Source organism: Hippocampus bargibanti, linkage group LG10 (genome assembly GCF_051943395.1).
Source record: "Hippocampus bargibanti isolate YZ-2025 linkage group LG10, ASM5194339v1, whole genome shotgun sequence".
In the NCBI taxonomy this organism is placed as follows: domain Eukaryota; kingdom Metazoa; phylum Chordata; class Actinopteri; order Syngnathiformes; family Syngnathidae; genus Hippocampus; species Hippocampus bargibanti.
In genome coordinates, this window is record NC_142743.1 from 21,178,393 (window position 1) to 21,206,335 (window position 27,943).

At 40.3% G+C, this 27,943-nt stretch overlaps 1 protein-coding gene across 1 annotated transcript in view; it reads right to left on the bottom strand.

The window, feature by feature from the left end:
- Window positions 1–1,585: 1,585 nt before the first annotated feature.
- LOC148892892 (phospholipid-transporting ATPase ABCA1-like) overlaps window positions 1,586–27,943 on the bottom strand; it is a 32,867-nt gene continuing 6,509 nt past the window's right edge. The window contains exons 6-49 of the mRNA XM_089007307.1: window positions 26,273–26,394; window positions 24,280–24,471; window positions 22,798–22,887; window positions 19,086–19,326; window positions 18,862–19,001; window positions 18,667–18,783; window positions 17,502–17,696; window positions 16,364–16,572; window positions 16,080–16,256; window positions 15,780–16,002; window positions 15,244–15,465; window positions 14,930–15,134; window positions 14,722–14,835; window positions 14,463–14,637; window positions 14,262–14,393; window positions 14,007–14,146; window positions 13,758–13,895; window positions 12,989–13,218; window positions 12,843–12,915; window positions 12,511–12,713; window positions 12,337–12,388; window positions 12,159–12,263; window positions 11,897–12,045; window positions 11,465–11,589; window positions 11,243–11,341; window positions 10,792–10,981; window positions 10,623–10,717; window positions 10,463–10,495; window positions 10,283–10,388; window positions 10,111–10,185; window positions 9,843–10,012; window positions 9,575–9,752; window positions 8,334–8,449; window positions 8,068–8,212; window positions 7,813–7,936; window positions 7,585–7,714; window positions 7,285–7,468; window positions 7,028–7,134; window positions 6,765–6,906; window positions 5,384–5,518; window positions 5,190–5,293; window positions 4,577–4,669; window positions 4,215–4,458; window positions 1,586–3,376 (exon numbers count right to left, since the gene is read on the bottom strand). Coding sequence (XP_088863433.1) covers window positions 3,233–3,376; window positions 4,215–4,458; window positions 4,577–4,669; window positions 5,190–5,293; window positions 5,384–5,518; window positions 6,765–6,906; window positions 7,028–7,134; window positions 7,285–7,468; window positions 7,585–7,714; window positions 7,813–7,936; window positions 8,068–8,212; window positions 8,334–8,449; window positions 9,575–9,752; window positions 9,843–10,012; window positions 10,111–10,185; window positions 10,283–10,388; window positions 10,463–10,495; window positions 10,623–10,717; window positions 10,792–10,981; window positions 11,243–11,341; window positions 11,465–11,589; window positions 11,897–12,045; window positions 12,159–12,263; window positions 12,337–12,388; window positions 12,511–12,713; window positions 12,843–12,915; window positions 12,989–13,218; window positions 13,758–13,895; window positions 14,007–14,146; window positions 14,262–14,393; window positions 14,463–14,637; window positions 14,722–14,835; window positions 14,930–15,134; window positions 15,244–15,465; window positions 15,780–16,002; window positions 16,080–16,256; window positions 16,364–16,572; window positions 17,502–17,696; window positions 18,667–18,783; window positions 18,862–19,001; window positions 19,086–19,326; window positions 22,798–22,887; window positions 24,280–24,471; window positions 26,273–26,394 — 6,383 coding nt within the window. The 3' untranslated portion in view covers window positions 1,586–3,232. The remainder of the gene's footprint in view (window positions 3,377–4,214; window positions 4,459–4,576; window positions 4,670–5,189; window positions 5,294–5,383; window positions 5,519–6,764; window positions 6,907–7,027; window positions 7,135–7,284; window positions 7,469–7,584; window positions 7,715–7,812; window positions 7,937–8,067; window positions 8,213–8,333; window positions 8,450–9,574; window positions 9,753–9,842; window positions 10,013–10,110; window positions 10,186–10,282; window positions 10,389–10,462; window positions 10,496–10,622; window positions 10,718–10,791; window positions 10,982–11,242; window positions 11,342–11,464; window positions 11,590–11,896; window positions 12,046–12,158; window positions 12,264–12,336; window positions 12,389–12,510; window positions 12,714–12,842; window positions 12,916–12,988; window positions 13,219–13,757; window positions 13,896–14,006; window positions 14,147–14,261; window positions 14,394–14,462; window positions 14,638–14,721; window positions 14,836–14,929; window positions 15,135–15,243; window positions 15,466–15,779; window positions 16,003–16,079; window positions 16,257–16,363; window positions 16,573–17,501; window positions 17,697–18,666; window positions 18,784–18,861; window positions 19,002–19,085; window positions 19,327–22,797; window positions 22,888–24,279; window positions 24,472–26,272; window positions 26,395–27,943) is intronic.

The following is a 27,943-nucleotide window of genomic DNA, read 5'->3' on the forward strand; positions in this document are numbered from 1 at the left end:
CCAGACTTTGTTTTTTTCAAAATGTATGAACTTTATTGAAACAGTTACTATACGCAACGAGTAACAGACTCAAACGGCTGTTGTTTAATACTTGGAAAAAAGTGTAAACATATAGGAATATTGAGCAAAAAGAGGAGAAAAAAAATCACCACGTTACCACGATTACTCGATTTCACTAATCACAGTTTGACTTTTCTCTCCGACCTTTCAAAGATCACCTCTAAAAGTAAATACTTGATACTGTTGAGTAGCACATCTTGTTTGGTGCTTTGGAAAATGTCTTTCAGATATCCCGGGGAGGGGCACAATTGCTTTCTAATAAATCCAGGGCAGTTCGGAAAGCCTTTAGATTCTACTGAACATCCAGCACCAATTACGTCTTTCAACCCTGCATAGAATTCTTTGTATTTGGTCAGAGCACTAATTAAATTGCAGTGGTCCCTGATTGTGTCCAGTCATGGCAGCACAGTTAATATTAGAGGAGTTTGGCAACTTTTCACCCTATAGTAACATGTGTTGTAGTCTCCTTTAGGTGGCCAACTGAAAAAAAGGAAAGTACATCTTTAAATTAGTACAAAACAATTGCCTCGTCATGATTCAGTTTGGCACGGAACTGCTCGTTGCTTATGTTTGTGTGAACACCACAATACTCATACAGTACAGTCAAACCTCGGTTTTCGAACGTCTCGGTTCTCATCCCATTCGGTTTTCAACCAAAAATGTCATATTTTTTTATGCCCCGGTATACAACCGAAATTTGGTTCTCAACTAAACTGAGTGCATCTGAATGCATCACTCGACTACCCTCTGCTTCCTTATATGTCACTTCCTTCCGACGCATTAAAATTGTTGTTTTATTTTTGCGAAAATGCTGACATATTTGGTTAAGATCTCCTGAATAGTATGATTTTAAAGCAAGCAGAGGATGGTTTGAAAAGTTAGTGTGCCTTGTGTTTGCCCAAAGATAGCTGGGATAGGTGCCAACACGCCCCGTGGCAGAAAGATAGAGATTTTTATGTACAGATGTTAATGTTGATGTTAAAACTTGGTGAAAATAAAAGTTTGTTTTTATAGAATATTACACCTGACCTGCTCTATTATTAAGTTTGTAACAGTTTTATGCGATGAAATGGTTAAAAAGTTGTTTTCTAGACTTTGAACGGATTAAGATTTTTTACATTGATTTTAATGGAAAGTGCTGTTTCGGTTTTTGAACAAATCGGTTCTCGAACAGGTTTCTGAAACGGATTATGGTCGAAAACCGAGGTATCACTGTACATAACATTGACCATGTTAGTTCCATCTCAAGGAAAGAAGTACGACTGTCAACTCGCAAGTATGAGTGCTTCCTTTTGATTCCCCCCGCGAATGACGTGTTCCTCATTTCGATTCAGAGCCCTCAGTTCTAAACATCTACTAAAAACAAAACAGTCTGCAAGCTTTGCCACACTGCAGGTGGAGGCGAGCAAGCAATGTTCAACCCCCTGCAGCTTTCAATCATAGAAGCCCAAGTTGGCGGGGCTGATTGAAAACATGGCATTATAGTGGACTGCACATCATGTACAGACATCAAGACAACATTATGTTTTTGTTCTTTTTTTTTTTTTTTTTTTACAAGGAACATTTGTTTTTCTTCTCCACAAATAAAATTGTCTGCTTTGTCAAATGGTCTGAAACATCCCTTTGCAGCCTGTAGATGTTGTTAAAGGACAACCGACGTCCCCGGACAAGTTGTGTCCATAATTTGTAAAATGGCTTCAAATGACTTCTACTGAGCGTATTTTAAAAAGATTCCACGGCATATAGCTATATTTTACGTTTTAAGACTCGCGCGGAATATTCAGGAGGTCTTGTTTTTGAGTTGGTGACGAGTCCGTACGTGACGTCACTAAAGGAACGACCCCTGACCGAAAAAAACCACGCATTGTAGCATTCCATCACGTCAATGTATTTTGCTGTATTGTTTGGTCTGAAAACCTTGTGTTGCACCCAAAAGCCGCCAGAAGAGGGTGTCCAAGCTCCATATAAGGAATTTATCAGCCTGTGGAAACGGAGGTGGCCACAGGAGGTCGCCATTTTGTGCCTCTTTTCTGGTGATCGTTTCTCCCCAATGTTGTCTCAAAATGGCATGGAATAAATTCTTTAATTGATTGCAAACATGTATGCTTTCCTCTTCATAACTATTTGAATCATATTCATAACTGGAGGTGTAACAAGAAAGCATATTCTCTGAATCTGAAGCCATTGTTTTGATTCTCCAGCAATGCAAGACGTCTTGGCGTGACATCACGAACTGGGGGCGGGACTTTCTGAAAATGCCCAATTCGCAGCTCAATTTTTTTGCAGATTTTGGACACTTTAAGTCATTTTTATTTGAATAAAAATTGTGCATTTTTTTGCATTTGAATAAAAATATCATACTGCGTGTTTTGGGTATTTTAGATGCTATAAAACGTTTTTCTGACGTCGGTTGTCCTTTAATGGAGTGCTCACTTTTACCATAGGCACTGTGATGAACTAAGTCATGACACGATGTGAACCACATGAAAAAAAAAACTTATAAAACAAGTGTTAATTCAAAGAAACATACAACTAAGTTACAACTTTTCACCAATCCAATGAAAAAAACGTGTCATTAATGTTGTGTTTCTCTCTTGAAATGTGTTGGGATTGTTTCGAGACACACCCTGCTTTATAAAACTGCTCCTGGTAACAAAGACATTTGATTTTAAAAAAAAGGGTTCAAAGTCCTTTAAATCCTTTTTTGCGGTTGGCAGTGAATGATCAGAACATTCTTCTTCCTTCCGCAAAGTAGCTTGCTACTTTTTGGAATGGGCTTTGTGTGAGACTTCCTCTGAGACAGTAGCACGGCTACTTTTCCAGTCAAACAAAGAATGACAAACCTCACCTCAATTGTCCATCGTGAGGGAGAAGCACCAGTCTCCAAACCCTCACTCAAGTATCTTTTTGTCTTAAATATATCGATTTCTTGCATTGACTTGCATTGAGTTCAGTGTTTAACAATACCTGCAGTCTCTGCCTCGTCATACCTTCAGAGGCTGTGCATTTAACAGCAGGTCCACTGAGACAGAATTACAAAAAAAAGACTACAAATGAGAACAAAATAAAGTGAACATAGTCTGACTCCCGTTTGAAATGTTGTGGTGCAGATTACATCTGGAGTGGGAGTTTGGTTGTTGGGATGGCGACACCTTCTGGTAGCAAGTTGGAATCAGACACAGCTCTCCCTGGTCTTGCTCTCCAAGAGGAAAGAATTGAGCTGGGAAATGTCCACGACCACTGCGTCGCGTTTGCTCAGGTGGACGTCTTTCAAGTGGTCCTCGTCACTTTGGTCCTTGGCAAAATTTACAAACACCTTGGCGAGAAGAAGAGGAAAATAGATATCATATCATAAATAAATATTTCATTCAAATCAAGTTTTCCCAAATTTACAAAATGACATTTAATAATTAAAGGACAACCGACGTGTCCGGACAAGTTGTGTCCATAATTTGTAAAATGGCTTCAAATGACTTCTACTGAGCGCATTTTACAAAGATTCCACTGCATATAGCTATATTTTACGTTTTAAGACTCGCGCTGAATATTCCGGAAGTCTTGTTTTTGAGTTGTGACAAGTCCGTATGTGACGTCACTGAAGGAACGCCCCTGACAGAAAAAAAGGACACATTGTAGCTGTCCTTCCATCACGTCAATGCTTGTTTGGTCTGAAAACCTCGTGTTGCACCAGAAGAGGGCGTCCAAGCTCCATATAAGGTTGTCCTTTAAATATACAGTAAAGTCTCGTTATAGCGATATTCAAGGGAGTCCGAAAAAATATCGATATAACCGGGACTATCGATATATCCGACCCTGTTTGCATGTAATTTTCTCCGTGCATGCATAGAAATAGTATCGATATAACCGGGACTATCGATATATCCGATATCGATATAACGAGACTTTACTGTATATGAGCATTTCCCCCCCAGGCCTCATTTATAACGCACACCCAAACTTTGAGTTCTTTTTAGGTAGAAAATGTTGCGTGTTATACTTGAATAAGTACGGTAGATCAATTCTGGAAGGGGGTATTTTGATTTTTATATGATTAATTGATTTTAGGACTTGCAAAGTCAAGCACAATACATTACAAAGACTTCACAATAGAATTGGATATTTACATTGTAAAGGAAGACCTAAAATAGCCTTACTTGGTCTAGTGTGGTCTGAGAGACAGAGTAGTCTTCTATCCTGAGTGCCTCCTTGTTGGTGGCCAGCAGGGAGAAGATGCGTGCGAGCGAGGTGAGGGAGGAGGGCAGTTGATACTGAAGCATGTTGCGATGTTTCTCCTTCAATGTACTGCCAGGAAGTTCCAACTCAATGAACTCCATCACCGGCCTGAGGTCTGGATTCGGTCCAGTCACCCTCAGGATGATAGTGTAACCATCTCCAAACCTGAAGGGAATAGACGTTTTACAGAACCTTCTTGACTGAGGTCATAATGTAGAGATAAGCAATTGATCTAACTTTCACCACAAGGTTTGCCAGTGAGATTTTCTGCAGTGATTGCTACCTGTTCTTCAGGTGCTGTACGCTCCCAAGACAGCGGAATCTGCCATTGACCATGATGGCCATTCTGGTGCAAAGCGCTTCACACTCCTCCATGCTGTTAAAAAAATAGCCAACCCATCAGATTAAATGATGTATGTCGGGGGAAATACACTTCAATAAATAATAATAATAATACATTTCACTTGTAAGCGCCTTTCAAAACTCTCACGGTCACTTTACAGTCACTGGATCAGTTTTCCTGTGGGTGAGCAGCGGCAGCCACATGCGCCAGCGTTCACTCAACCCGGAATAAATCAAATAAATAAAAAGCTAGCTAAGATAGCTATAGATAATAGATAGCCAGCCAGCTAACCAGCTAGCTAACAGATAGCCAATAGATATCCAGCTAACCAACTCGATAGCCATCAGACAGCCAGCCAGCTAGCTAGCCAATATATAGCCAACAGATAGCCAGCTAGCCAATAGATATCCAATAGAAAAAAATATCCTGAGACTGTAAAGTGTCCTTGAGAGTTTTGAAAGGCGCTTAGAAATGAAATGTATTATTATTATTATTATTAATAATAGATAACTCAATGTGTTTCGCTAGATTTGATCCATTTTTACATCCTAACCTGTGGGAGGTCAGGACGACAGATCGTCCCTCTTTGATAATGCTCAGGATGGCATTCCACAGGGCACGCCGTGCTTTCGGGTCCATGCCTGTAGTCGGTTCATCCTGTTAAATGTAACCACAAACGCGTTCAAATAATGCGAATCCCTTTCATTTAGGAAGATGAAGGCCGAATGATGATTATTTTCATCCTACCAGGAATACAACAGGTGGTCCTCCTATGAGAGCGATTGCTGTGGACAGTTTTCTCATGTTGCCTCCACTGTAACTACCTGCCGATTTGTCAACATACTTGACCAAGCCCAACTTGCGAATGCCCCACTCTGCCACCTAGCGGAGAGAAACCGACATTACACCTTTTGATTTATTGATGTATTTTCACAGGTTATACGGACACGGCCACAGGACTCATTACTGAAATATACAATAAGAATGATAACCATATTTACATTATATTTAACTCATTCACTGCCATTCATGAATTTATTAAGGAATTGAAAATATGACCTAGAGCGCCATTCCCGAATTTGTCCGGGTTTAGTTTTTTTCTTGTTTGGGTGCCGATAAAGCGCAGGCCGTGGCCTCAGGCAATGTTTTTTTTCCTTCCACACAGGGGCAGCATTTCCCTTTTTTTCCATGTTAGCGCTTTGCTCCAGCTTCAGCTGTTGTTAAAGCACTATATAAACCAAGATGTACAGTATGTATTGCATTGTATTTAGGACAGCCGCCCTCATTTCAAACTCATATAACTCCAGACCCATATAATTTAGGAAATAACTTTTTTTCTGATGAAAGAACAGTCTAAGGTTTCTTACGTTGCATTGACTGTTTAGTTTAGCACTTTGTTCCAGCTTCAGCTGACTCTAAAGTGTATTATTATTATTATTATTATTATTATCATTATTATTATTATTATTATTATTATTATTATTGTGAGAGAAGAGGATGCACAAAACCGGGAGAGATGGAGGACAATGATTCGCTGTGGCGACCCCTGAAGGGAAAAGCCGAAAGGAAAAGAAGATTATTATTATTATTATTATAATTATTATTATTATTATTATTATTATTATTATATGTATTGTCTGTTGTCAATTGTCTTTCTTTTTTAGCCACATTATAAGTGCCTTGCACGCTGGGTCCAAGAGGACAGTAATTTCATCTGTGCTGTATGTCATGCATATTAGCATATTTGACAATAAAGCTGACTTTGACTTTGAATATGCATGTATTGCATTGTCTTGGACAGTTAGTCCATTTCAAGCTCATATAACTCCAGACCTATATTATTTAGGAATTAACTCTTTTTCGGATGAAAGAAGAGAGCCTATGGTTTCTTATGCTGTATTGAATGCTTATGTAGAACTAAAACTCAATATTCTGTGGCTCTTGGAATTGGAGTGACAATGACAAAAACCCTGGCACTGGAGTGGACACAATTTTGCACATGTCTGGCAGTGAATGAGCTAAGGAACATTTACTATGGGAAAAACCGCTTGTTTGTGTCCGTTACATTCCTAGTTTATTAGTCTTGACAGGTACAAGCCCGAAAGTTGCATAAGTATGTGTTGCTCACCTCACACACTTCCTTCTCAGGAACACCTCTAAGAATAGCGTAGAACTCAAGGTGCTCTCGTCCCGTCAGCAGGTCATTGATGGCATCAAACTGCGGACAGTAGCCCATGTTCTGATGCACCTCATTTATTTCTGTTGTCACGCTGGAGCAAACACACACACATGGAAGAATTTGAGGAATCATTTCCAGCAAAGAGTTCGAATGTCAGTGAGTCTGCATATATTACAGCCTCACAGGGTACTCTGAAGTATTATATGTGGTACCTTTTGCCTGCCAGATAGGCCTCTCCACTGGTAACCACTGAATCACCTGTCAGCATTTTGAACGTACTGGTTTTCCCTGCGCCGTTGACTCCCAGCAAACCAAAACACTGGAAGACAAAGAAATACATATTTAATCGTTGTTTCATTAAAAACCCGATCAGGATTTCATCTTCTAAACGATACCAAGGTGAGCTCGACAGTCCATTTACATGTGTCTACAGTCAAGAACATAGACGAGAAGGACACTTATTCCCTACCTCGCCTGGGGGAATGCCAACGCACAGGCGGTCCACAGCGGGCTTTTGTTTCCGCTTATAAATTTTTGTAAGCTGACGAAGCTCCAAAATGTCGGTTTGCCCTGAACCACTGAGGATTCTCTGTCGTTCTCTGGCCACATCTTCATCTTCTTCGCCAATTGGCTTCAGGTGGCTGGATGATGACCTGCAAGGACAAAGCGCAGATGTGAGGTCGCAGTCATCAAAACAGAATAATTTAGCCCAAATTGTGAATGTTTCATAGAAACAGGGGCACAACATGACTTTTTTTCATGCACACACCTGGCTTTGATACAGAAACGATACTGGATGAGGATGGTGATGCAGAAGAAAATGACTCCTTCAATCGCCATTGCAAATAGGTTCTTTCCCACCATGTCCCAAGCCAGAGGGGAACGAAAGCGGTTTTCTCCTAGAGATGTAAAAAAAAAACAACAACAATGTTTTGACACATCGCATTAAAAGTAGTATGGACTCGTTTTTTGACTCCGGCCACTCTGCTGTGCTCACCAAATCTCTCCAAAGCATCAGCCATGGCCTGATTCTTGACCATGTCAATCAATCCTCGTCCCAGACAGAAGTGAGGGAAGATGAGGAATACGTTCTTCAGGATGTCATTGATACCACCGATCTCCTGAAGGGATCCAAATATTCTCTGTCATTCAATCATCAAATTTCCGCATCCAAAATTCCAACATCAAAGCACAAAATATTGTCTATATATCCATCAAGTGGAATCTGAATGATATACAAGTTCATATTTACATTGCCACCAAAGAGCTCTAATACAAATGTGGACACGCTGCCATTTATTCCGATCAGTATGTTGACACTGGTCAGAACCACGTAGGCTGTACTTGGTATCTTAAAGAAGAACGAGGCCGGGTACATCAAAGGCGTGATGGACCATCTTGAAAAGAAGTTAAAAAGACAAGAAGAATAAGGGTTAGTTATTAGCACCTAATGACTTATTTGCATAAATTTGATAAATATTCAAATGCATATCACGTGAAAAATATGCCCCAACCTACCCATATAGCAGGAGAAGCAAGGCCAGCACAGGTAAATTGGTGGAGGAGACGTAAGCATCTTGTTGGAAGCAAATGAAAATGATGATGACCAGCGTCGCAGGGACAATGTAGTTACACTGCAAAAAGAGGAGAAAGAAATCAAACAATTGAGTCATCTGAAATCTACATCTTGCACTTATTTTGAGCATTATAGACGATATAATGTGGGTGGTGCACTGGACACGGAATCAATTCTTAGGAGACCCCCGCCCCATATACACACACAATAGATTTTAATATGGGTTCATGGTATTTCTTTCTCAATAAATAAGGAAAGCTGCGTGATAAGGGCGAATCATTTCGAAATACATTGATACCTCAGCTTACGAACTTAATTGATTCCCAGAAAGTGTGTGTAAGGTGAAAAGTTCGTCTGCCAAACATTTATTTCCCATAAGAAACCATTAACAATGAGAATAATCCGTTCCCAGCTTTCCAAAGAACATAATTTTCTACTAAATAACCCTAAAAACTACACAAAATATACCTTATTTTATGTATCATAAATGTGCTTTTATTTTGTAATTAAAGAAATAAACTGTACTATATAATAAAGTCGTTTTATTTACCTTTGTGATGGTAGTTGTCAATGGATCGCGAACTTCCAGGTTGCCTCTCGATGATATCCGAGTGAAGTTGCCGTGCTTTCTCGGTGATAATACCCTCACTCACAATGTCCCCTGCTAGCTGCTTTTCATTAATCCAAATAAACAGTAGTTTCTCAACCTCTTCTACTGCCTGAGACCGTTGCTTAGAGAACACAGAAACACCCTTAGCCACACATAGCAATGGTCGACTTAGCATACTGGTACTAGGACGCTAGTGTCACACAAACGCACATCTCGTTCGTGTTTTTCGATGATCTACTTCTTCTGCTTGACTGTAATTTTGTTTTGTGTCCTCTTCGGCTGAACACAAGCCTGTGGTGGGGTCTTTTTCGGTCCCATAATAGCAAAAGTACTCCACTCGATAACAAATCACGTCTACACTCAAAGAGAGGGGGTGATGAAAACTAGTCCGCCAGCCACCGTGGCACTATTCGACCGTGTGGTTTGGTTCGTTTGCCGAAAACTAGTTCGTATGCCAAGATTATATTCTCGCGAATTTAATGTTCATAAAGTGGAAAGTTCGTAAACTAAAGCGTTTGTAAGCTGAGGTATCACTGTATTATCACAAAGCATGAGAAAACTGGAATGTCATACCATGTCCCAAACAAAGTTGGCAAGCCAGTAGAGGAAAGGTTGCACTCCGCTTATAAACTGCAAGTGTTTTGCCTTGTTCACCCTCTCTTGGATGAGAAAGACAACGAAGCTGGCGGGTACAAAGGACATGGCGAAGATCACGCAGATGGACACCAGCACATCCACCGATGTCGTCATTCTGAGAAAAATGGTTGAAGCGGGTAAAGGAAATCATGAGTTAATTTTTCTTCTTGGTTGGTGAGAGTGGCATATTTTCTGGTTTACATACAGGGCAACTTGTGACAGCTGTTCCTTGGTGAGGTTGAGGGGATGGTTATATGCGGTGATACCAAACTTGGTGGGGTCTTTGCCAGCTGGCAGACTTGCTCGAAGGATCCCGTTGTTCATCACATTTAGAAAAGAGCCAATGCTGTGCCAGCCCTTGTTGTTGAACCAGATCTGTGAACAGATGAGACACCATTTCAAGTTGTGCTTTCTTTTTCTGTTTGTTAGACTCCTCAATGGTTTCCTTTTGCGAGTCATGTGCCTGTACTAACCTTGACATTATTATTGGTGTCTAATCCTTGAATAAAGTTGGAGAGACTGCGGAAGAAACGATCTGCTGCGGTTCCCTAGACAGTGGGAGAACAAGACACTTTGTCCATCATGTATAACTCACAGTGCTTTAACCCCATTTTGTTTTCAAAGAGTAAAACCATTCAGTTTTACCCTTTCTAGGCGGAAGCGCAAACGCAGTTGAGCAATTGCCTCATCGATCTCATCTCTCTGAATAGGAAGCTGAGAGCCTCTGGCACCAAGTGAAAAGCCACCATATCTGTGCACAGATAAGTTATTTTAAAACTACGGGAAATCCAGCTCTCAAGAGGGATTAGATGTCAACTAAGGTACCTGAACTCATTGACCCAAATCTTGTTCTTCAGGCTGAGACGTGATAGAAAGAAACAAAGAACATTTTTAGAAACGAGCGTTGTCTCATACACTGAGAAAAAGTGACTTGAAAGCCCAACAACATAGGAAAAAAAGCAATTGAATAAATAATGAGGGTCACCTTTTGCCAATGATTTGAGCGTAGGTCTTCACCAGATAATCTGACACATTTCTGCCCGTCAAGTTCTGAAGAGTGTCTTTGTCACTGAGCTTCATCTGAAGACAAAGCAGACAAAATGGTTGAGTGACAATTTAAGCAGCTAATCTGTATATTTTCTGGATTTACTAACCTGTGGAGGCGGAAGACCCCCGGCACCAGCTGGACATTCAGGCAGCATCCTTTTGCGTCCATCGCAGCTGCATTCGCACAGAGGTGACGGATTCTCCATGGACCAGTTGCCATTGTCAAACATGTCTTTCACACTTTGAGGTACTTGCGGAATCAACCACTCTTCCTCCACGGAGGCACACAAAGTATCCCTGCACCGCATGGAGAAACATTCATTTGCAAATTCAAAATAAAATGGATTATAATTAAACAAGTTTCTAACAATCATCATTATTATTATTATTAATAATATTAATATTGCATATGATTCATATTACTGATTGTGTTTTGACATGTTAGGACTCACAAAATGACAATAATGATGATTATTGTTGTGATAACAATAATAATAATTGATATTATTTTTGATATAATTCATCTTACTGATTGTGTTTTGACTTGTTAGGACTCACAAAATGTTTTCGCCATGCGTGCAGCGTGTTCTCAATCCTGGTTTGTCGGTCAAAGCTCCAAGTAGTTTGTTGATATGAGGGTCTTCCGGAATGTCATTGCTGTCAAGATAAATAATAAAAAATTATATTAGCTGTTTATATCTCGTGATAATATTCGTTTGAATGTGCGTGCAATTCTCATACGCAGTTCTGGACTTATAAATAACTGACGGATAAGCATACCTGACAAAGGTAAACTGCTCTCCATACATGCTGGGATCCAAAGCCAGGTTTGGATACTTTCCGAATGGAGGAACAATTAAGCTGAACACCAAGGCAATACACACAAACACAGCTGGGAGGACAATCTAGTGGGGGAACAAATGCAAGATTATTTAACAAAACTAAAACAGTGAGAGTATAAAGAACTTGATTGTAATAAGTCTCTGAAAACCCAAGTATTGAGCAACACTGATTGTGCTAAACCCCTTAAATCCCTTCAAATCTTCATTGTTTATTTTCCCAAGACATAAGCGACAATTCTGTGCAGATAACTGTGGGAACTTTTTCAAAATGCCTTCATTGATTTTGTTATAATTGCAAAGGAAAGCACAGCTTGTTCTAAGGATTGAATTACACGTGACCACACAATCTATGTTAATAAAAAAAGCCTACCTGTGCAAAAAAGCCCTTCCTGGAACGGCGAGCATAGAGGAATCTTTTCCAGAGTAGTGCCACAAACTGCTGTCGCTTCAAACTCCAGCCTTTGACCTGGAAGGAGCCTTTACCATCGCTGCCACTAAGCCAGTCCGTCTCACGGGACTCTGGAAACATAACAGACACATGAGGATACAAGTAAACACAAACCGTCATTATCCAGTGTTGCCTTTTTTTGCATTTAGGGATGATAACAAATTAAATTCCACGGCTGTGTCACCTTCGGAGTCGTTGAAATCAAAGTCATCTTCAGTGAAGGGCTTTAAGCAGCTCTGATGGTCTCCAAATGCATGGCGGCGACGTGTCCTCGTCGGCACGACGCCATCTACAAACACGTCATGACAGGTTTGTCATGTTTCCTTTTCACATTTTATCGCAAATGTGATCATAAATCTCACCTGAAAGTTCCACAGAATCAACTCCACTGTCCTCAGCCACTTTCAAGAAAATCTAAAAGAGAAGACATGAGGTTCATTCATTCAATCATGTAAGACAAATCCTCTCCATAGACCATTCCGCATTTGATGGCTCATAACAGTATTAAGGCTAACCGTCTAACTAGAGATCTTTACCTCCTCTAGGGTGGTGTCTGATATTCCATAGCTCGATATTCCCAGGTCTGTGAGACGGTCATCAAGTTCATGGAAAAGCTCTACAAAGGCTCCATCTTTAGCCGACTGGTAGGGCAAGACATAGGTGAGCTCATGTCCAAGGTCCTCCACCAAACGAGCCTCTGAGACATGCTTGAAAATCAAGTTGGAGATGAGGGAGACGTCTGAAGGCAAGAGTAGTGTGAAAGAGAGGTGTTCATTTGTGATCCCAATGAATTATCAAAGCCTGCTTAAATTGTAATAACACAGTGGTTTATTTTTATTTTAGTTATTATTATTATTTTTTTTTTTACCAATGGTGGTGGTTTCACTCTCTGGTTCACTGCCAAGGCCTGCATCTGAACTGCTCTCAGACACACTATCATCCTAGAAGTGAATGAATTTATTGTTAAGTAAAGTGAGACAACGTCGCCAGTGAAACAAGCAGACACCATTCTACCTTCTCGGCTTTCTTGTTGTAAGACACAGTGCTTGCAGAATTCCTGCAGGACTGAAGTGCCAGGTCATAGTCTCGCTTCACCAGGGTCAAGTAGTAGCCCGTGCCCAGTTGGGTCTTCAGGAAGAGCGAGGATCCGACACAACAGAGCTTTCCGTGGGAGATGATGGCGATGCGGTCACCCAGGATGTCGGCCTCATCCATGTGATGGGTGGACAGGATGATAGTGCGCCCTGACAGAGGAAAAACAAGATTGTTTGATAGTCCAATCAACACTGACGTTCTGATCTTATCATATTTGAAACTAACGCTTCAGTAAGTCTACTCCTTCAACCAATGTAAGCTTCTGAGATAGTATTTTTCATTAGCACGTTAATATTTTATTTGTGCATATAAAGTTGATTGAATGGATCTGATCAAGCGTATGTATTGTGATATTCATGCACTGCTGCAGTGGACAGACGCAAAGATGCGTTTCTGGGATTCGTGGATTCACCAATTTACAAATTAATTTCCAATACAGTACATATATATTTTCAATATTTTTTGCATGCATGTTTTTGCCATCGTGTCAGAGTCGACACATTGTGTCCAAATTTACTATGGCGTTTTTGTCAAAGGTGCATGGTCAGTCATGGTCCCCAATAGTGCTGAGGAAAAATGGTGACCTCCTCCATTGAAAATCTCAGTTCTAGGCGGGAGCTGTTCTTTTACATAATTAATGTTTAAAGCCTTGGCAGAGGTCTCCCCTCAAAATCATACTTTCCTTTACCTTGTCGGTATTTAAGAAGCAGGTCCCAGATGCCCCTCCGTGCATAGGGGTCTACTCCAGCTGTGGGTTCATCCAAGATTACAACTTTGGAGCCCCCGACAAAAGCCAAAGCCACTGACAATTTCCGCTGCATCCCACCTGAATTGAAAGCAATGGGAGAGTTGCTTATCGACGGGCAAGATAATGTACATATACTTTGTTCGGATCAACTAAAAGCTTGGGATATGGTCAAAGTAAAACTGAGCTGACCAGAAAGCGTGCTGGTGCGTGACTGTCGTTTATGAGGCAATCCAACGTCATTAACGATTTGCTCCATTTCGGCCTTCACGATCTCCTCGGGCAGTCCCTTTAGGCGAGCATAGAACCAGATGTGTTCTTCCACGGTCAGCCTGCATCACATCAATCACATCATCAAACAGTGCCAAGGGAATTTCCAGGAGAAGCAAAATTCTTGCTAATGGAAACAACATTTTCCCGTGACCGCAATTAACTGTGAATACGTACATGCTGAAAAGCACATTGTGCTGGGGGCAGACCCCCAGATTCTGTCTGATGGTACTGAGCTCTGAGCGAATGTCTTTGCCCAAGATGTAGGCAGTTCCCGAAGTGGGTGGGAATAGCCCCGTTAGGATTGACCTAACAAAAAAAGAGTGATTAGTCAATTGGCTCCTCCAATGGGAACATATGATGTGTGTGTTGCCTTACATTGTGGTGGTCTTGCCAGCGCCATTGTGACCGAGGAAGGAGGTAATCTGTCCTTCGTAGAATCTCAGCGAGAGACCATCCACCGCCAGCTTATTTCCATGACTGTAGACCTTGACCAAATTCTCAATATATACACCCGGATCGATATGGCTTGGCTCCTCCTCGATGCACACGGCTGGAAACACAATTGACACACCACATCAGCATGGTTTAAGGTGGTTTTCTCACCTGAGAAAGAAAAGAAAAAAATCATATGTACCATCAGCATTGCCTTTCTTGGATAAAGGGGTTGAGATGTTCTTGCTCTGTTTCTCGCCACACCAATATGTCTTGGTTAGAGGGAAATACCAGGGCCTTGGGATTCCGTATTGGCCTGTCACACAAATAGTCATTTTGTCTTTTCGTACGTTTTTTCAACAATGTTTCCGATAAAGTCGCATAAAAAAGAGAGTGAAGAGAAAACTCACCAGGAAACACAGCTTCAATGTACCATGTGAGTAGTCCGTAGAGAACAGCGTCAAAGAGCATGAGACAGATGGAGGTGGTCAGATTGAAACTATCCTCCTCCAGAGGGCTCGCCAGTAAATTGGACCACTGGATTCCCACACCTTGCTCCTCAAACAAGGATAAGTACTCACAGCCAAAACCAAAAGCTACAGGAGACAGCAGGCTCTGGGAGAGGGGTGAGGTGGGATGAAAAACACAAGGAAGAGTTAATACTCACAGAACATCATTTCGCATAAACATCATTGCATTGGTGACAATCAAACGATCCACACACCACAACAATTTTAGCTGCATATCCAATGTAGTCTTGCCAGGCCACACACAGCACGTAGGGCAGATAGAGAGTGAAGTAGATGATTCCACCACAGGCTGCTGCCAAGTTGGCACGAGAGAACAATGTGCTGATAAGGAAGCACTGCATGATGGTTACCACGCCGAAAGAACTCAGAAAAAGGAAGACCACGCCTGAGTCGCTGTAAGGCAGCAAGTTGCCAATCTGGCAGGGTGGAGGGGAAAAATATGAAGATCATGAAATTATTGTTGAAATAGACATACGTCTGTATTTAAAAAATGTTTCTGATGACAGAATAATGGACATACAGTAAAGTCTCGTTATATCGATATTCTCGGGAGTCGGAAAAAATATCGATATAACCGGACTATCGATATATCAGATCCTGTGGCATGTAAATTTTCTCCTTGCGTTCATATAGTATCGTAATAAGCAGTACTATCGATATAACCGATATCAATATAACGAGACTTTACTGTATGTTTAAAAAGACGACTAATCAGGTTGTTGGTACTAACCTTCAATATCATGACCAATAAACCAGCGCTGATCAGCAGTGGAATCAAACTGCTGATGAACCAGCTGAGCCACAAGATGCCATTGTTCAGTCCCATGATCCTCATAGTCTCCTTAAGTCGAGCCTCCTTTTCGTAGACCACCCCTTTGATGATGATGGCCACCGAATACATCCATGCCAACGTCATGAAAAGAGGCATCGATCGACTCATCACCCGCAGAAAACTACAAAAATGAGGGAGAAGAATGACTTTCTCAACCAGCCTTCAATATGCTTGTTTTTGCATTGTGGCATCACTTACATGTCATCCACGTAGCAGGGGTAGGGCATCTGCTGAATATAAATCCCAGTCTTTTCCTTGCTTCCTGTCACAGCTCGTATGATTCCCTGTTCAATCACATCCTGCAGGTAGGAAAATCCGCCCCAGATGTAGCGCAAGTCCTCGAAAGGGTCTGCCCTGGGGCCGGGGTCCCAGTAGCTAAAGAACACAATAATAACAACGCCTCCTTTTTACCTTGATTAGCTCATGACTGAAGAGTCATTCAAGAGCAATTCAAACCTGATAAGATTTTTTTTTTAACTTACCCATCCTTGATCTTGTTGGTCCTTTCAACATTATCAATGTCCATGCGGATTTTGTAGTTGACTTTGGGAGGCAGGTCAGAGCTGCTGCTTTGGGTGATGTCAGGGAACACAATGCCTGCCCAGAACTTCTGGTTGTCAAGCAGACCCATGGATTTGTTAACCAAGCGCTCTTCGTTTGCTACTGGCTCCAATTTGTCCAGGTTGACACACTGATTTGAAAAGAGTGGTGGGTTATCTCAAATGATCCATATTTTTGGATTAATACCCCGAAAATAAACCCACTTATGACAGAAATTAGATTTGTGACAGATACAAGTCAAGTGCACTAAACATGGTCTACTTGGGCTTTGAATAGACGGTACATTAGCAAAGCGCTAGTTGAGCCTCTTAACTGAGTTAATCTGACTTGAACCATGTGTCTCAAAGGACAGGGAGTTCAAAACCAGATAAAAAAGGAACATGACCACTGCAGAAATGACAGACTTCATTTCGCCTTGACATAGTTCTTTTGAAAAAGACGGCTAAGGTGTATTATGTGAGCTTCTTAGAAAACCAATCACACCAAGTGGGTCAGTAGGTCAGGATATTAATTAGCCGAATGATTGATTATGCTTGACATTGTTTTTGTTATGATGATCTCATTCCGAACCATAATTGATTTAATGTCATTTTCAATTTCCGGAAATAACATGGACATATACACACTAATTGTTTGAAATTTCAATGCATCGTGAATGTAAGGAGACCAAGGGGTTGTCTGGATTTTCTCGCGTGTGCTTTAATCTGAGCATGACTTCTGAGAAGAAGTCACAAAGCTATCAGATCACATTAGCCACTGCACTAACGCACTGGAACAAGAAAGAGACAGTATTATCAATCGATTGACATACTATATATATTCTGTGTTTCAGAACAATGTTAGCAGACCTGTTTATGCACAAATACAATATTAACGTGCTAACCTAAATGGTCAATTAGGAGACAGCCTACTGCCTTATTAGGTTTCACCTTGCATAATAACCTCAATGAGATCATATGACAGAAAATGGTGCTTTAGCTCGACACAGATAATACCGTGTATTTACAGACCGGGAAGGTTCAATCATAAGTATTTTTAAGGTTCTTTAATCATACAAACCTCCATGAACCGTGAAATTGTCTGTATGGCCTGGTCAGTTTCATTGAAGACGTCCCTCCAGGTGTATGCTGATCCTGCAGGTCTTTGGTCATCAGAAGATTTGGAAAGAAAGTGCGACACATCCGACACCTGCCACTCAGTCCCACTGAGTTGGGTGTTCAAGAAAGTGGCGCTGGCGTTATTTTGGAGCAGTGTCTGCATGAAAATTGGAAAACATGACTTGTAACTCCAAAACAAAAAAGTATATTTTTGTCATCCTACATTGCATTTTACTTGATGCAGTTGACACACATATTTGATGGCCTGCTAGGCTCTTCCCTCTAATGTTTTCGTTCCACTATATCAAGCCTGTACAAACTTCATCGGGGTAGACATTTATCTAGTACCATGGTTTCATAAGAAGAATGATACCAATGTTATTCAGCTAACATCCTTATTATTCAAATAAGAAAAGATGGTTTCTAGTAATATGATAAATACTTATACAACTACATTCGCATAGACGTTCATTTTACAGTTATGTATATATTAATCAGTCAAGTTACCAATTTTCAAAAAAGAAATTTTTTTTAAACAATCATCTGTTTTCAAGTGACATTCAAACACTAAGCGCTAGGTGGCAGTGCTGAACGAGTAGGGTGAAAGATGCTAAAATTAAGCATTTTGTGAGCGTATCATCTCAGAGATCTTAAATCGAAAAGATTAAAAATGAAACCAAACAAAACGAACTTCTTGAGATATTAGCATTCCTGGTTAAATGGGTGTGCATCCCCCCTCCCCCAATAACTAGCCTTTAATAATCTGTAAGGGGCCTAGTAAATCAAGAAGAATAGAGCACTGTGTTTTTCAATGTTATAAATATATTTAGGATAGCAAATAAGGAATTCTGAAATGGATTGACGAATTGGATCTCTGGGATATAGATGTTCGTCTCTCATGTTTACCGATAAAACAAACCAGACGAGTGTTCTTTTTCTCTACCTTATTATCACACAGCATGCGGTAAACTTGGTTGGGCAAAGTTGCTAATGTATAACAGTTGCAATATGAGGAAAGCAGGATTGATTGCGAGGCCCCCAGGGATCCTGAATGGAACCATCTCATGACTAACAACACGATGAATAATCTGGACCACATCTGCGTTGTATCAGTGTAGCCCACTCACCCTGACCAAGTCCATTTCTTCACTGTTCTCCATGAAGTTCCACACTTTGGGCTTCATTTCATCCCACATCCCACCAAGGTCCCTCAACAGGCCAAGTTCCTGGAAGGTCTTGTTCACCTGAAAGACAAACCCCACATGTCAATCCCTCATTTGTCTGGATAAACTTCAACCAAGGTTCAGAATTTAAGTGTTTACCTCGTGAATTATCCTCTGTGTGGCTGGAGTATCTGGGGTGTACAGGATCTTTCCCACAAGTAGAGGCTTCAGAGCTCTCCAAATCATCCTGGAAATGGGGCTAGATTCCAGTCTACGCATCATGGTGTTGCAGTAAGGAGCTTGGCAATCAAACAAAAAAGCATTTATAAGCCAGGGCCATCATGTTCAACAACGTTACAATCAGACCTCATGTAAACACTTACTGGATGTATTGTCATAGGAAAGGGGCTCGCTGTCACTATCGTTGCCATGGTTTCCAAACAGTGCTTTGTAGTTGTTATCTTCATACCAATTGAGAGACTTGATTTTGAGACCACCACCCTCTGGGTGGCCACAGACAATACGTGACACAGCCTGGTACATCTGATTTGGAGAGCCCGTGGCATTGGCGCTGAGATAAAGGATCTCCTTTCGCATATCTTTCCAACTCTTCATGCTTGAAAGCTGGAGGAGGGTGTGGGAGAGCACACAACAAGTCAGCATAAACAACAATAAGGAGCATGATTGGGTGAAACACTTCCTATTTATTCACGTTTTGTTGTTCTGTATTTCGCTTGAAGAAATGCTCACACGCAATTGTCACATTTGTATGGTCACTATTTCCCCTGGGCAGGACATGACTAGGTGAGTAGACAGACAGACAAGTTGCTGTGTTTTACGTGTTTACGTGCAACGAGTCACCACAAGTTCTGCATTAATTGCATGACATGACCGACTCGTGATAGGAACGGAATGGAGAGGTGGGAGTGAAGTAAAAAGGGTGCCGAGGGTGAAGCTTTTGTTGTTGCCGCGTGTGAATTCGAGGTTACTTGAGTTCAGGATATAAAACTCTCACTCTGAGGCAGTGACACAGGTTAGTTGGCAGAAAATAGTCACAGAAGAAGAGCAAATTGTCAAATACAATGTATAAGTCGATTTAAAAGTAAAGAGAGTTTACTCTCGGTCATTCTCATAAAAGGCAAACCACTGCAGGCTTCACAAATACTCTGCTATTACACCGATAAATGCTACTTTGCACACACGCACGCGTTCAAGTGCACACACACTGTTCTGGCATGCATGGTTGCTTTCAGAACAAATGGCACTTTATTTTCCCTTTCTGGTTTGAATTATTTCAAATTACAGTCGTTGTTTAACTTGCTAGATAGACTTCTTACTCTGCCTTTGCACTGTTTGTCCACAACAAATCCAACAGGAACAACATTCATGTCACAAAACATTCGTACGCACGTAAAACACATGAAAACAGTTCGTTCGAATATGGTTACTTTTAGTCTTTCCATGCAGTCGCAACAAACTACCACTTTGTCTAATTAACGCTCATACTATGTTAAAGGACAACCGCCGTCACTTTTTTGTTTCCTAAGTGACATCAGAAAAACGTTTTATCTCATCTCATCTCATTTTCCGTACCCGTTTCCACAGGCTGATTAATTCTTACATGGAGCTTTGTCGCCCTCTTCTGCCTCTTTTTGGTCCTACACAACGTTTTCAGACCAAAGTACAGCAAAATGCATTGACGTGATTTTTCGGTCAGGGGTGTTCCTTCAGTGACGTAACATACGGACTCGTCACCAACTCAAAAACAAGACTATATGCGGTGGAATCTTTGTAAAATACGCTCAGTAGAAGTCATTTGAAGCCATTTTACAAATTATGGACACAACTTGTCCGAAGATGTCGGTTGTGCTTTAACGGGTCAATTTTATCCGTTTATATTTTTGTGTTGACTAAAGCACTGGATATCCTTTCCTTTTCCTTTCTTCAAAACGGTTCTAAAATATCCCAATGGGATAGAAAACATGTAATATCTCTGAAACAGTTGTTGCTGATGTCAACTATTATTTGATTGTTTTGTGTGGAATTTTACATATGGGTAAAAATGACCCACAGGGTAGTCAATGTGATTTTTTTTAAACATAATATGAGGGATAAGAGTTGAATGTAAAAAAAAGTGTGCGTGCATACCCATGTGCGTGGGAGCTTAAGTGTGCGTGCAAGTGTGTGTACATGTGTGCAAAATGTTTTATTGGATCTGTGTGTGTTTATGTCAGACATTGATAAAGAATGTGACCCACTGAGTGTCTCTTCTGCTCGACGCAGTAGACACAGCTGGGACAAAACTGTGTAGTAATTGTTTCCATGGACATCAAATTAGACCAGCTTTTTTTGGCTAGACTTAATAAATGTCATTTTCCCAGAAACACAATGGCTACATTAGCATGGATGACCAGGCAAGTCACATGCACACGCCTGCACACACACCTCGGCATCTTATTATGCCTCATAATAACCTCCTCCAAGCAAGTCTGTCTGGGGTTACCTCAGTTCATTTGAATCATCCAGCTTTAGAAGTCAGTATCACCTGGATCTGATGTACTTACAGCACCATTGAAACGGTGTACTGATACATTACTGGAATATCACACCTATGCTTTGAAGGAAATTGAATCACTTTACCTTTAAAGCTCGGTTGTAGTCATTTTCAAAAAGAAGAAAAAAGCAAAATAAGGTTCACTGTCCACTTGTTTATGTGATGAACTGTATGCACACTGTAATTATGTGACATATTTTGGTAAATAATATATGTATGATTTGACTCTCTTCTTTCATCAGAAAAAAAGTGTTAATTCCTAAATTATATGGGTTTGGAGTTATATGAGCTTGAAAGGAGGGCAGCTGTCTAATAAAATGCAATACATACATTGGCTTATATCACATTTTAACAACAGCTGAAGCTGGAACAAAGCGCTAACAAGGAAAAAAAGGGGAAATGCTGCCCACTGGTGGAATGGAAAAACATTGCCAGAAGTCTGGCCAGCACTTTATCGCCACCCCCAACATGAAAAATCAAAACCCGAATAAATTCGGGAATGGTGCTCTTGTCATCTTTTCAATTCTATTCAGGAATGGCAGTGCAAATTTCCGCATTGTGGGACGATTAAAGGTTTTCTGATTCTGAATGAGTTAAGCATCATGTTTACAAAGGAAACAGACTGTCTCACAAATATGTGTTGGTCAGCATGGTTCTGTGATAAGAGAATGAATCAAAATTCATCAAATGGGATTTTATAAATATTTTTGGTGTGATCAAATGTCATTTTGATGTGGTAGTGGGGGCATAAGTAAGGGTTACATGAGTGCAGTCCTTCATACTCACGGGCCAACACAATTAACCTTTTACCATGTAAACAGCTTTATACCAAAAACTCAAACACTCAGCATCTCTTACAAAACAAAGATGCTCTTTCATTTCTGGTTTGTCTCAACATGTTTGAAGCCCAAACAGCAAAAATGTACGAAAGTAATTCAAGAAGATAAGTTCTTTTGAACCTTGCAAACTGCCTTCATCAGCAGTTTAACAGTCATTCCTTCAAAATCACTGTCAAGCAAAGAGGAGGATGGAGGGATAAGGATAACAAAAATGCAGAAAGTTGCAATGGTCAGTGTGTGAAGAAAAACAGTTTGTTATTCTTACAGTCTTACTTTGTTTAAGCTGTACCATTATGCTTTGTCAACAAAGCAGGGCAGAGTCTGATGAAAAGAATTTGATATAATGTTTATGTTTTATTATGTTAATGTTCCTCTAGAATGTGTTGACTTGGGATGATACTTTAACTTTTTTAAAACAAGTTAACGAAAAGTTGAGCATTGAATTGTGAGTGTGACGTCTGGGAGTTAGTTTTGGACCATGAACAGTTATGTGTGTGTGTGTGTGCGTGTGTGTGTGCATAAATGTATGAGGTGCGCCTTAACCTGACGGTCACAGCGGCTGATTCCTGAATGTCACACAGTTTGAGAACATGCTTATAAGGACCGACCTTTGGAAACAAATATTTCCTTTTTCTTCTTTCTACAGTACTTCACCGGTCATACAGTGTATGTATGCATTTCAAAGTAGTGTAGTTCAATTACCTCCACAGCCAACTCTCCGAGGCTCTCCAGAAGGTAGTCAGTGGCAGCTGACACTTCTTGAAGCACTTTGGGATCTTTCTTGACATCCTTCTGGAAAGAGAACACACATTTAATATTTTTTAGTGAGAGTTTAGAGAACAATAATTTCAATCTAACTTGACATTTTCCCCCCAGGCTATTTGTTCTTTTTGTACCCACCAAACAAAATACATTTTGTGGCATTAAAAAAATGCATTCTTTGAGAACGCCTTTGACAGTCTTTTCAAACGCACTTTTCATTGCTGTACACGTAAAACTGGATTTAATAAAAATTGATTATTAATTATATGAAGTAAGCCAGTGAGCCATACATAACACTGTCTTTGGGTGATTAACTGCTAGTAAACAATTTTCACAGTAAACAATTGTTTCCTTTTCTTAACATCCAAATAATAGTGTAATTTGAAAAGAAAAATACATAAATAATGTGGCCCCAGTGACAGTATAATCACTATTTTTTTCACTCATTAAAATGATCGCCGCTTTCGAATTTATGTTTTGATAAGTAACAAAGAGAACACCTTGACACTGTTAAGGTGGGCGGAGGGAGAAAAAGAATATTCAAAAAAGGGGAAGGAAAGAAGGAAGCTGTGAAAGAACAACAGGTCACGGTGTCTGTGGCCTCCCGTGTGTCCGCCTGTCATGCAGCTGAAAGAGCGTCTCTGTTCTTGTATGTCAAACTCAATGTTCAGCTGTTGAAATGACTCACGCGCATTTAAACACAGGTGTTGTAAAACAAACTTGGAGAAAGAGTGAAATGGTGATATTTTCTGGTAAACTTTAGTACAACTCTGTTTTCTCCTCCTTAGCAAATATGCACAAAAACCCACAAATATGCACAAAAACCCACACCCAGAGTAAACAGTGTTCTGGTAGGACAAAGAAAGGAGATGAGCACTTGACGATGTAATGCACACGCTTTGGTTTTGTCTTAAAATAGTTTCTTCTCTTGTATCCACACCATAAAACAACAATAAATAATTTCTATTCTTCTCTATTCAAGTCATCAACATTTTGTAAAGCTCCTATGCAAAGGAAATGTCCTTCCAGCAAAATATTTCTGTAACCCTGAGTGTTTATCTAATCGGTGTTTATGAAAGAATCTACGCCATCTCTCTTCTTTTGTAAAATTTCTGCAGGAAACATTGAAATTCCTCTTTGGGCAGTACAGAACATTTCATTCACCTCTGATCATCCAAAGCAAGCATGATTCATTTGCCGGGTATGGCCATTTGCCATGGGTATGGGGGCAGATGGGGCAGCTTTATTGGGAAAACAAATGTAGGGGAGAGGTAACACTGGTCAGGAAAGGGCGTTGATGTGTTGAAACCAGTCAACTCAAAGAATTGGAGAACACAGAGGAGATCTGAGGGCTCACGGCAAACTGAGTAGTGTTGCATAACAGAATTAGCTTTTGAAACACACATACACGCACACACTTACCCGAATTGGCTTGAGAAAGTCCAAGTTGGAGAGGAAATGACTCTGGGCCTTGTCAAGCCAGTCCCTGGAGGACTTACAGATGATTTCTTGCGTCAAACGGGAAACATCGCGATCAGCTATTTGCACAAACTCCTCCAGAGGTGTGGTGTTGCAAAGGTCTCGGAGATGAAATCCAAATCCTTTTGTCAGAACCTGGACAGGAGAAACAACACAAGATACATTATTTTCTGTCATTTAGTTGTTTTTTTATCTTTCATCATTCCCAAATTCGAATTTAGCATGTTAACAACACTGGCCAGTGTATTTTTTTGAGAATGATACAGCAATGTGGTTACATGTAAACATGGAGTCGCACTAGGGTTGTCCAAACTGTTCAAATCACCGAAGGGTTATCGCACGTGAGGAAAACGGGATAATGGCAAAACTTAAAGGACAACCAACATCACTTTTTTGTTTCCTAACTGACATCAGAAAAACGTTTTATAGCATCTAAAATACCCAAAACACGCAGTATGATATTTTTAGTCAAATGTAAAGGCGGTGGGTAGAACGGAGTCACATCGCAGCACCCATGTCTGCACGTGAGGAGTGTTGAGGGAAGGGTGGGAGAAAAGGAGCAGTCACATGACTCTTGCCCTCCTCTGTGATGTGATTTTCAGCAGCTGCTGCTTGGTGCGTTTGTGCATTGCTACACAAATTCATGTGAGCTACGTGTATGTGTGCGTGTCTTTCTGTTGATGACATCCCAATGAGAAAACATCATCAAAAAATTCACAGGCAGGCATAAAGGTCATGAAGAATAAGATTCAATAGTGATTTATATATTAATTAAAATGGATGTACTGAGGGTATCAATTCACACCCACAGTGTTTGCATCAATACAAACCCAACGAGCGTTTTTTTCTTTCTTTCTGGTATTAAAGGCTTAACAGTCTCCACAGAGTCAAGGTCACTGGATTTGTGCATGAGCGTTGAGGATGTGGATTTATGATCATCTCCCATGTGAAAAAGACCCTGCATGTACTTCGTCATGTTTACATTTGAAACTTAACTCATTCACTGCCAGACGTGCAAAAATGGGTCCACTCCGGTGCCAGGGTTTTTGTCATTGTCACTTGAATTCCCGGACTTATAGAATATTATGTTTTTGGACTACATAAACATTCAATGCAGCGTAAGAAACCTGAGACTCTCTTATTTTATCAGAAAAAAAGAGTTAATTCCTAAATTATATGGTTCTGGAGTTATGTGAGCTTGAAATGAGGGCAACTGTCCAAAATACAATGAAATACATACATATTGGTTCATATACTGTTGCTCTTTAACAACAGCTGAAGCTGGAACAAAGCGCTAACATGGAAAAAAGGGTAATTGTTTGGTTTATATACTGTTGCGCTTTAACAACAGCTGAAGCTGGAACAAAGCGCTAACATGGAAAAAAGGGAAATGCTTCCCTCTTGTGGAATAGAAAACACATTGCCAGAGGTCTGGCCAGTGCTTTATTGGTATCCAAGCAAGAAAAAAATAAAACCGAACTAATTTGGGAATGCCGCTCTACGTCAAAATTTCAATTCCCGATTACATTCGTGAATGTCAGTGAATGAGTTAAACACATCCACTATTTGCCACCGTTTAAAATGTACAAATAATCCACATAATAATATTTCACTAGCTATTAGCTCGCTAGCTAGCTATTTGCTGTCTATTAGCTATTTAACTAACTAGCTGGCTATCTATCTATATTGCTATTTATTAGCTATTTATTAGCTATTTATCTAGCTAGCTATCTATTAACTAGGTATTAGCTAGCTATCTCTTAACTAGCTATTAGCTAGCTTTCTATCGATTTGAGTTATTCTGTGTTGAGTGAACGCAGGCGCGTGTGGCTGCTGCTGCTCACCCACAGAAAAACTTATCCATTGACTGCAAAGTGACCTTGGGAGTTTTGAAAGGTGCTTATAAATAAAATGTATGATGATGATAATATTTTACCTTTTCGAGATTGACATCAGCCTCCACTATCTGCTTTAGCGCGTGGCGAGGAAGTGAGGCATTGTGATGCAAGAAGTGGGAGAGGGTTTCGTTGTCCTTTAAAAAGTCTTTCAATTTGAAACCTAGAAAAGTAAAAACAAAAACACATTCAGCTTCGGAATTGGAACAATTTTAAACTCACACAAACACATTTTTCATTCGTCATTGCTAAATATGAAGACATCTAAGTACATCAATAAGATATGAAAGCGAAGACCTGATTCCAACAACTAAACCGAAGAGTGAATGACTCTGACGGAGGTATAACATAATTTTCCGACCATTAAACCACATCTGCAGTTTGGAATCATTGCCTTATGACAACAACTTTCTGACTAATTCACATTCCGGGAAGAGTAATTTACCTAGAATGTGGCACTGGTCATCTAGGATGACTAAAACTCTTGGTGCATCATACATTCAATTGCTGCTAAATATTGAATCTGCTGCTTATCCAATGCTTCTTAGGTTGTTAAAATAATAAAAATCTAGTTCTTCAGAAGTAAAAAAATATATATAACAACCCCGGTGAAAACATTTAGTGATGGATAACATCACACCCTGGAACAAACTGCTTGGAGAGCTTGTGACTTTGCTGAATTCGACGGATGTCAAACAACCTCTCAAAACGGCCTGACTCCGTTCCATGATTACTTGAGCACATAAACTTACTTTGGTCTCAGACCTGAATTCACGAAAGGTTACTTGAGGACATTCCACTTTGCTCTACATCCTGCCGAATGCCTCCTTCCTCTTTGACACGCACAGACACACATACGCATGGTTTGCAGCAGCCACCCTGAATATGCCCCGAGGGGAAGCGAAAACTGTATGGCTCAACAGCTTGGTGTGAGCGTGAGTGTTGAAATTGTGCACTTGTGTCTATATAAATTGTTTCATTTCTCCGGGGTGAACCTCCATGGAGTGCTAATAGGCTCTAATGAGTGTCCCAGTAAGGCAGAAAGGCGGCCATTAGAGGAATACAAAGGACGCATAAGACACAGCAGAGTTGAGTCCACAGTATTAGCTCATTTAAATGTGAGATTGTGAAGTCAAAGAGTTGTGTTTGTCTATTTCAGGTCTTAATTTTGTCAAATCAGTGAGTGTTTTTGTTTTCCTTGTTCTAGAGGTGGTGGAAAATGTTTCTGTGACTGAGCAAAACTTTGATGGTGCCTTTTTTGTTGTTGAAAAGCCAAACATTGGTTCCATCACGAACCAAATTGGTCTCTAAACAGGCTGCTCTCATTTCGAACAATGAACAAACAAATCGAACAAAGGTTATTTATTGGTTGGATTCTGGGTTGCAAATTGGGATTATGTGAGGGGAAAAAAGGCCCTGGTATGCTTAAATGCAAAAGAAGGGAAACGTTTGTTGTGTTCATCCATGTTTGGCAATTGGCCAGTGTTGGGAAATGTTCAATGTAAAGTACTAGTTCAAAGTTCCAATAGATGAAGTCACATTCAATTTGTATCTGTTAACAAGATGGACTGAAAAAACACAATAAGCAGTTATCCCACATTACATAAATCGGCAAATTATTAACAATTATTTCTAAAAGTGCTGTTGTACTTGGACCATTTATTTTACAGCAAAGGCAAAACAAAAATTCCACATCTTTGAAACTGCCAAGT